Genomic DNA, 9,519 nt, shown 5'->3' with positions numbered 1-9,519 from the left:
TGCCTACAGCACCTGGTCTTCCTAGGTGGTCTCCCATCCAAGTACTAACCAGGCCCGCCCCTGCTTAGCTTCTGAGATCAAACGAGATCAGGCAAGTTCAGGGTGGCATGACTGTAGACTATATGATTTATCTTGGTAGCAGAATTTGGTAAGTAAAAGAATGCCTTGCACAGTGTAATGCAAATACTTATTTAACTTTACTTCCTCACAGCATCATATACATAGTGCCAAAATTTTATGAAACTAGTTTCAAAAAGATATAGTCATTCAGTTACATTGATTAGGCAACCCGAGTAATGTGGTGAATGAGCATAAGCTTTGAAATCAGATAGACCTAAGTTGTATTCTGGCTGAGCTATTTTTCTAACTCTGTAACTTTAGACAATTGCTTAACATTTCAAAGATTCGGTTTCCTCAATAGTACAATTGTGAAAATAGTACTTTGTAGGCTTGTTGAGAGGATGAAAGTGAGACAATGTTCTCTGTTCACTTAGCATAATACCTGATAATAGTTGCTTAATAAATGATAATTGTTATTATGACTACTGAAAGGACTTTAGAACTGAATGATATTTTCCAAATATGTATCTTTTGTATTGCTCCAGTCATTATTTTCTAGGCTGTTGTCATGTCAAAAGGGGATACTAAGTCTCCAATTTGTCCTTGTATTCAACCTCTGTAGTACCATAACTTTAATTGATAGATTCAGACAAGTACTTTCTCCATGGAAGATGTTACACTCCTAACTTGGAATGTAGCCCCAGCTACAGTAGGTGTGCTTTTGTAGAGCTAGAGAAGTCAGTACTTCAGAAACTGAACTGTTTCAATTTTTTTTTCCTTATCATTTAAGGCTGTGATATCCCTAATCCTTTCCTACTCAAAATTGGTGATTCTTCTAATTTATATTATCATACTTTATGCTTAATAACTGGATAGTTGAATGAAACATACTAAATAATTGGTTACCTGTCTTTACAAATCCGTATTTTAAAGAGATAAGACAAGCTTGTGTTGAAACTTGTAGTTTCCATTGAACTCTTACAAAGTAGGTTGTAATAAACTGGGTATCTTTTACATCATTTTCTGGGAATTCATGAGGGAGAAAATCGAAGATAAGAAAATTTTACACTGACTAACTTGCTCAGCATGGTTCTAGAGAGTGAATATCAGAGATTTTGAATTGGGTGGTAATGGTGGAGGTGAAATGGTCAATGTGCACGGAGGGCACAGAAGAAGCAAGACAGAGAAAAAAGGAACAAGGTTATTAAAGGCTATTTGCTAAAATAAATAAGTCACTATGTGTTGTATTCTTACTCTGTGACGATTTGCCCAAGATCTCATAGCATTTAGTGGTGGAAACCTACCTGAATACATAGCCAGCGGAAAGTAGTTGGAATAATGTGTCCCTTACATGAATTAAGAAACTACTGGAGCATTACTCTTATGGAGTTGAAGAGATCAATTAGTTAAACCTTCCTTTTAAATATATGGTAAAGCTAATGATGGTTTACAAACTTAAATTATTTTATTGGCAACAAGGGGGAGGTGCGAATTGGATATTGAGACCTGGTGAGAAAGTTGGATCTGAGACAAAGATATAAGAAATTTAAATGGGTAGGGGTAAGCAGAGCAGAGAAGAAATTATATAGCTCCAAGTCACTTATCATTGACCTAAGCTGTATTTCTACAAACCAGTTCACTTTTCTGAAGCATATATTGAGCTATAACCTAATTCTGAGAATACATTAAGTGTTAAACTAATTAATAAAACAGAATCAGACCACCCTCCAAAATTCGTAAACTAAGTATCAGCAGTGGTCCTGTGTCATCTCACTTGGTAAAATGAATTCATTTGCATATATTGATCACCAGTTTGTGCGAGGCCATTTCTAGGATGAAGATACAAAACAGGATAGATGAGGGCCTTGCCTACATGACACACACACAAACAAGGAAAAAGAAACTTCATATAGGGTTATTCAGAGACTACAGTTCTGTGAAGAGACTGTATTAGTTTGTATGGACTGGGAAGGTCCTCCAGAGGAAGTAACATGTAAGCTAAGATCTGAATAACAAAAACAAAGAAGCCATGCAAATCAATATAAAAGAAATTCTAGGCAGAGGGACAAGCTAGTGCAAAGGTGGGCAGAGGGCAGAGGTTTGTCCCCCACCAGGACTTTAACATAGAAGTTAAAGTGAATGAGAGAGTTAGGTTGAAATGGAGAGGGAGGGAGTGGCAACATCATTTATATTTGGCACTTCCATGAGGGATACCCACATTTAAGTAAATTGCATCTAGATTGGTTATGAACAATGCACCAAAAGGTCATGTGAACCAAGCAAGACTAAAAAGATAGTTTGTGACATCTTAACTCTTATTCTGTAGCTCCTCATTCTAAGTAGTACTATTCTCCAGGCCACCAGGGTCCTTCTTACCTTGATAATACCTCTGGTTACATAAGCTCCAGATCATCACCTTTCCTATCAAAATGTTATCTTTTTACTTTCAAGTCCCAGGACCCAAATGTTTTCACAGTAACTTATACTCTGGTTCTTTAATATTTGCTAATGGTTCAATGGGTTTGGAAAATATAAAGCTTTTTACAGTCAATCCCTCAGAGCCCCCTTCCTTTTCAGGTCTGTTTCCTAAGCATTTTTCTTCTTGCAGGCAGGCTCCGGGGATATGGACTGCATACCTCTCTTCTTTCCAGCAATCGCCCATCTACCTTATTTCCAGGGAATGTTTCATCCACTCCTGCCTTTGGGAAACATGTTATCTCTTGGATTCCTAGTGAAAGGCCTATGGCAAGTTGGAAACTATGAATGTTTCTTGCTGATTTCATATTTACTATATATTTTAGCTTGTCTCTGCAGACTCTCATCCAGAGATGTTACAAGAATATGAGAAAGAACTAAATTAATACTGGCCATGGTCATGTTCGTATTTTTTTCCTTGGTTGAAGGTAACAGACTTAGCTAAAGAGTGGCATTAAATGTAAAAAAGATTTGAAGGTCTAGGGAATAAAAGTAAATGTATATGACTTAAATGTAGGTTCTATAATAGCCTCATATAGAATATCTCTGTGATCATTAATCATATTCTTATAGATATTTGATTCCCCACAGAGGCTCAAAGATCTATAGAAAGAATGTTGTTATTAGACTATAGAATGATTTACTTGTTTGTGACTGTCTTCAGTACATATGACATACAGGCAATAAAAGGATACAAGTATGTTCTCCTGGGTTTTCTTTATAAAGAGTTGCAAACAGGCTTGGATCTAGGAAATACAGATATTGATTTTTCTTTTGAACAATGCTCCCTATTATTTTTACAGTTTGCATGGGCATTCCAATCAAATATTAACAAATTTGTTTTACAGCCTTCTAATTACTGACAAATTAAAAAAAAATTCTTTAGTCAATGTCTATGACTTAATTCTTTGTATTTTCCTTTAACTTAAAAAAATAGGTACCATCTTTGGTACTATTGAAGGGCCCAATCTTATTGTTAAAATATAGTTATCAATACTTTTGATTACTAAAAACAAGCAGTGACATTAGCAAGTGTTTTATATTACTGCCAAAAGTGGAATAGCTTTCTATTAATTGAGCAAAGGTATCATGGTTAAAAATAAAATTTACAAGTTGAATGCTATTTATGTTGACTAAAAGTTACCACTCAACAGTGCCATATGTAACAAGATTCTTACTTGAAAAATACAAATTAAACTACTGAGCTCATTCTGAAATAATTTAGGATAAAACATACATTCAAACCTGATTTTAATTAGAACAAAAGACTTTCCAATTGTTGAGGTTTGAATTTCTCTAATAATACAAAGTAGGGTTCAGAAAACACAGTACTTCCTTTTATAACATTTAGAGATCCTTAATTATGAAATTGTTAGCTATTGTAGCATGCTTGTTTATTGGATATTGTGTAATATAGGCCACAACTAATAATCTCAGGGAGCTTTGTGTTTAGTGGATCATGAATATGAATTTTTATTATGAATTATGGAGGTTCTTATAATTGTTTTTATAGGAAGAATTCAATTATAAATATTGTAATAAACATTTGTCCTTTAGACTAGTAATTTAGAAAAATTTATGTTCTACCTTTGCTATCATCTAACAATTTGCAACACAAAGAAGCCAAGTTTTAAATTTACATGCTGCTTGCCTTGTGTGTGGACTCTTAAAGAGGAATACCCGTGCAGCGCTGTGCTCAGAAAAGTATGGGAAAATGGAGCAAAAGTTCAATTCCATTTTTTTTCCCTGCTTTTAATGATCGGAGAAACTTTAGGTTGCACTTTTCTAGAAGGTTGAGCGATACATCCCTTTTGTCCACAATGTATTTGTAATTCGCTAAACAAACTTTTTTTGCCTTCTGTTCCATTTCTGGGAAACAAATTAAGGGCAAAGGTGTAGGATCAGTAGGCTATCATTCCTAGATAGACAATGACTCCATGAAGGATGTTTTGTCATCTTCATTAGGTCATAAGCACAACGAAAGCAGGGGACTGTGATCACATCAATCCCTATTATTTGCCTAGTATATTGCACATGGTAGAATTCAAACATTTGTTCAATGAATAAAAAACTTTCACATCATGAGAAAGACATCTGCTGCCTTAAAAACTGATATTCTTACCTAAATTATCTGATGTAATTTTCAAGGAGAGTAGAGTATGATATTATTGACATACAATGAACTAGAATTTATGCTGGATTGTCATGTTTCTTCAATAAACATAATGACAGTGCATGATAATGAGGAAATCACTTGAGCTCTCAGGATCTCAGTGAATGGATTTATGAAATTCAGGGGTTAGATGAATCCAGCTATAAAATCCCGTCATTCAAGTTCTAAATTGCTTCCCAATTCTGAAATCACTAGGTCAAAGACCACAAAACTTTGTTTACAAATACCAGACAATGAATATTAGAAAATTTAAAATTTTTAATAAATGTGCTTTGTTCACAAAATGTGAAAAATACAACAAACACAAACATACAGTTTCAGGTATGCCACCTCCTACCATGTGGCAACTATGATATAAACTACTTGATCTTGAAGAATCCAACCAAATAATCATTTGTTTTTCAAACACCAAATTATTTTGGAGAACCCTGTTGTAAACATGACAGGAGACCCCTTAACTTCTTTATATCCAAATGAAATCATTCTCGAGAATACCCATACAATATTAGAAGACTCCATTAACTTCTCTTGTCATTACATATATAATCTTGCACCAAGCCACACAACTGCTTATATTCTAACACTTATACATTGGATTGGCTCTGTGGAATATGTATTAGTTTAAATCCTGTGCCAACCTAATTTGAATAGCTGAATTTATAGTAACAAATGATATTTATAAATTAAAAAATTTATACTAAGTGGTAGTATAGGTTTTATAAAGAGATTTTTCTGTAAAGTACTAGTTAAAATACATCATGCACATTTTGGAGCATAAGCAGAATCTGTAAACAAAAGAATTTATAGCACCAACATTTTAGCTGTAACACAGAGGCTGACTCCAAGGTTGTATTTACACCAACCTCTCAAAAGCAGTTTCATTTACTTTCAAAGCATTTTCATTTGGTATGTTTTCTTTGCCCTTAGGATAGTATTTAGTCAAATCAAAGAAAACAAGCAATATGGTAAAAGTACTACCAAAATACAGTTTTGTGTTATCTTGAACATCAAACTGGATTTTTTTCTTCTTTTGGGGGAGCTACAAGACTTGATCCAACAATGCTTAACTGGAAAGAAAAGTCAAGCCTAATTATTAAGCTATCTTATGCTATTGAAAAGTACATGAAAAATTTCAAGTTACTTCTGGCATATTTGAGCAATCAATATTTATTGCATGTAATTAACTTTTTAAAGGTTAATTACAATCTTATTACTTTCATTGATTTAGAATGTGATTTTAATTTGAAATATCAGGTACACACGCAACCATTTATATCTTAAAGAATACATTTTGTATTTCTACGTAAAGTTTGCCATTCAAAGTTAACTACAGCAATTCACAATAAGCACAAAAACATCAGTTTTACCAGAGTAAAGAAGTGCAGTTTATGAAATTTAGGTCAACTATTGAAAATGAAAGTTCTTTTAAAAACACACATACGTACGTTAACCATGAAATCTGAAACTGTGATATTTCAGTGCAAAAACCTCAGTATGAGGTAATTTTAATGTAATAACCACTTGAAAAAAACTCCACACAGTGGCACTCTTAAAAATGATAATTTACATGAGAATTGCTGGCTGATAAGATAATATGGACTAAATGTTCTTAGCTACTTAAACTAAATCTTGTCTTATTGGGACATACATTTCTCTTTAATCATTTGCTTCTGATTCAGAAACACAGAAAGGCATTTGTCAATGTGGAAAGGGAAAATTCCCACAGCTAACTAATAGTTTATACTTTCAAAGAAAATTTTTAGCTAGGATTTAGACAGTAATAAGAATACCGAAAGGTCTGAACCATTTTATGACCAGCAAAGGGTTAATTTAAATTTTTTTTCTATATCATCAGACTTGTAGTGCAGCACCTCCTTAACAGAAAGGCGAAGACCCTTTATCAAGGCTGGTCCAGATAAAATAAAAGCTCTCTTACAAGTGCAAACCCTTTTACAAAGGTCAATATCGAGTATTGTTCCTTGCTTAAATAGAACGTTTTGTAAATGAAACCTAAATTTAAAAAAGTAGAAGTGAACTCTCACAGTTAAATATACTAACACTAAGGCCCAAGAAAGGTATGAAAATTCTACTTTGGCAATGGTGTTTATTGTACTGTGCTAATCAAATTACAATACATACTTTGGGGGAAATCTCACCCCCAATGTCTGATGTTGCCAAATGAGCAAGAACAAGGGAAAAAAAAATTATCATCAATTCCAAAAAGTTCAGGAAATGTTGGATCATCACACAAAACTGGACACAGAAAATGGCTTTCTGTAAAAGGTAACAATTTAGTTAGAAAAAAGAATAAGTGCATTACAAAACAACTAAACCAATCTGTGTCACACTTACCTTGTGAATTATCAAAGTGAAATCTACTGCTTTCTACATATCTTAAAATTTCTCATTGTAATGTTTTAAAGTCAACATTGAAAAGATAAAAAAAGAAAAATACAGAGCAAACTAAGCTTCATTTTTCACAATAACACTACAAAGGTATCTTTCTATGATCTCTTAGTGCTAAATGCTAAAGTAACAGTGGTTTCTGCTATGACAAGAGTCATTCTGCATGAAACTTTAAGCTTTCTATATAAGAATAAATTTTAAAATCCAGAAGTAGAAAAAAATAGCAAACTCTGTAAACCTTTGCATTTCTATGCAAACCAGGTTTTAAGTACTGAGTTCATGTTAGTATTTCTGATTAGTGTAAGCAATTAGTTTAGAAGTCTGGACTAGTAGGGCCTTTTGCTTTTATATTAACTTAAAAGTAATATGGGATCTTCTAGCTCATAGAAAGGAATGGAGCTGGCTTGACTTTCTCCAGAATCTGAGTCGTATGGAGCATCAGGGAGCTCTGTAAAACCATATGCTAGTTGTTCATCTTCTATATCTGATCGAACGTAACAGGAAGGGTTATAATATTCTTCATCTTCTACGCTGTTGAAATCTTGAGGAATATATAACATCCCAGGGTAGTTCCTACTAACCAAGTCACTTGTGGTTTTTAGTGAGATTTTTCTAAATGCCATCAGATGCATATGTGAAAATTTTGAATACCTGAAACGTTTAAAACCTAGGGACTCTATAGCAATCTTCCAGCTTTTCATCATCATAGCATGACGGTTTTGATGCGAGGAATCAGGTGTGATGATAAGCAATAAACCATTTAACACTAACAGTTCATGGGCTTTCTTGCAGCAAATCCATCTCTGGTAAGGTGATGGAAAATAAGAAAGAAGGAGAGAAAAAACAACCACATGGAAAAGTTCTCCAGGAAGAGAATCAATAGGATTTTTCAGCTGCTTCAAAAAGGCATCTATAGCATCCTGTGCAAGTTGGAGTGGCTGCTGAAGCTGCAAGTTCAGGAAGTCACATTTATATACACTCTGCAGAAAGGGAAAAACAAGGCATATTAAGAATTCCAAGATTACTTCTACTTCATTGCACAGATTTTTACACCAAACTATTTCAAAACATTTATATGTAATTCAAACTTTAATTATGCACCTTCCCCTTCTAACTTATTCCATTTGCACAGACTTATTCAACCAAAACTTTTAGTTACAAAAACCCCAAAGAGTAATTAAGCCCACACAATTTCTAGTTATTAAAAAAATATATTTGTTTAACAGTTAATTTGAGATTAGAAATAATTTTTTAAGTATGTGAATCTTTTAAAAGTAATAAATTTGGAATTTAATTTGGGTAAGACTTTACAGGAATGGTTTATTTCTAAATAGTCATATTTATATTCATTTCAACATTTACAGGTACCAAAACAGGCTAATATAAAAACAACTTTATACAAGAAATACCATGAAATAAAGAAGTCAAAGAGGCATTCTAAAATTGTAAAAGCAGCATACCAAAACTTTAAGGTCATGAAAAACAACTTTAAACAATTAACTTTAACATCCTAAAACTAATTTTAATATTACATTTATTCTATTAAAAAGTTAATCCCAGGTTTGAAACAAACTACATGTTAAATTTAACTTAGACAAATGACCATGGGAAACAATAGCATCGCATGATTTGCTAAATATTAAAAAACTACAGGAATGATCCAGAATAAGTGGTTTTACAATTAGATAAACTTAGTTACCTTTATCATATAACCATAATTATTAATAAATTAACAAAGATATGAGCTAATTCCCTAGTCCCTCATTCTTGTTAGTAGATAGACCAGCTGGTTACATAATCATCTGAACTACCTATTAGGGAAAATGATACATAAAGCTCTATTACATAGAAAAGATTGTTTTTCCTTCTTCCCTTTACTTTTTTTTTTGCTAGCTTTATTAAAGTGTAACTGACATACAAACTGAAATATAATGGACAAATATATTTAAAGTGTACATCTTTGATAAGTTTTGACATTTATACACTTGTGAAACCACTGCCACAATCAAGTTAATGAACACATCCAACACCCCAAAAAGTTTCCTTGTGCCCCTTTAGAATAACTTCCTCTCATTCTCCCTGCTCTTCCCCTGCCATAAGTCAATTGCTGATGTGATTTCTATCACTATAGATTAGTTTGCATTTCCTGGAATTTTATATAAATGGAGTAATACAAAATAATGTACTCTTATTTTGTGTGGTTTTTTCACACAGCACAATTGTTTTGAGATTTATCCTTTTTTTTTTTTTTTGCATGTGTTGATAGTTTATTCCTTTTTAATTGCTGAGGTATACTACTGGATCAAAGATATACCACAGTTTGTTTATCCATACACCTGTTCATGACTATTTGGATCATTTATAGTTTTTAGCTATTACAACTCAAGCTGCTATGAATATTCTTA

At 33.0% G+C, this 9,519-nt stretch overlaps 1 protein-coding gene and 1 non-coding gene across 2 annotated transcripts in view; both read right to left on the bottom strand.

Annotated features, from left to right (window-relative positions):
- LOC112478710 lies at positions 1-119 on the bottom strand. Its single transcript, XR_003045953.1, has one exon. It is a non-coding gene; the product is annotated as a 5S ribosomal RNA (ribosomal RNA).
- A 4,827-nt stretch (positions 120-4,946) lies between these two features.
- Positions 4,947-9,519, bottom strand: part of BMT2 (base methyltransferase of 25S rRNA 2 homolog) — a 109,534-nt gene continuing 104,961 nt past the window's right edge. Inside the window, exon 5 of the mRNA XM_006910615.3 lies at positions 4,947-8,094. Coding sequence (XP_006910677.1) covers positions 7,465-8,094 — 630 coding nt within the window. The 3' untranslated portion in view covers positions 4,947-7,464. The remainder of the gene's footprint in view (positions 8,095-9,519) is intronic.

This window comes from Pteropus alecto, unplaced genomic scaffold, assembly GCF_000325575.1.
Source record: "Pteropus alecto unplaced genomic scaffold, ASM32557v1 scaffold22, whole genome shotgun sequence".
In the NCBI taxonomy this organism is placed as follows: Eukaryota; Metazoa; Chordata; class Mammalia; order Chiroptera; family Pteropodidae; genus Pteropus; species Pteropus alecto.
The sequence above is the reverse complement of the archived record's forward strand: the minus strand, read 5'-3'. Positions and strand labels throughout refer to the sequence as shown.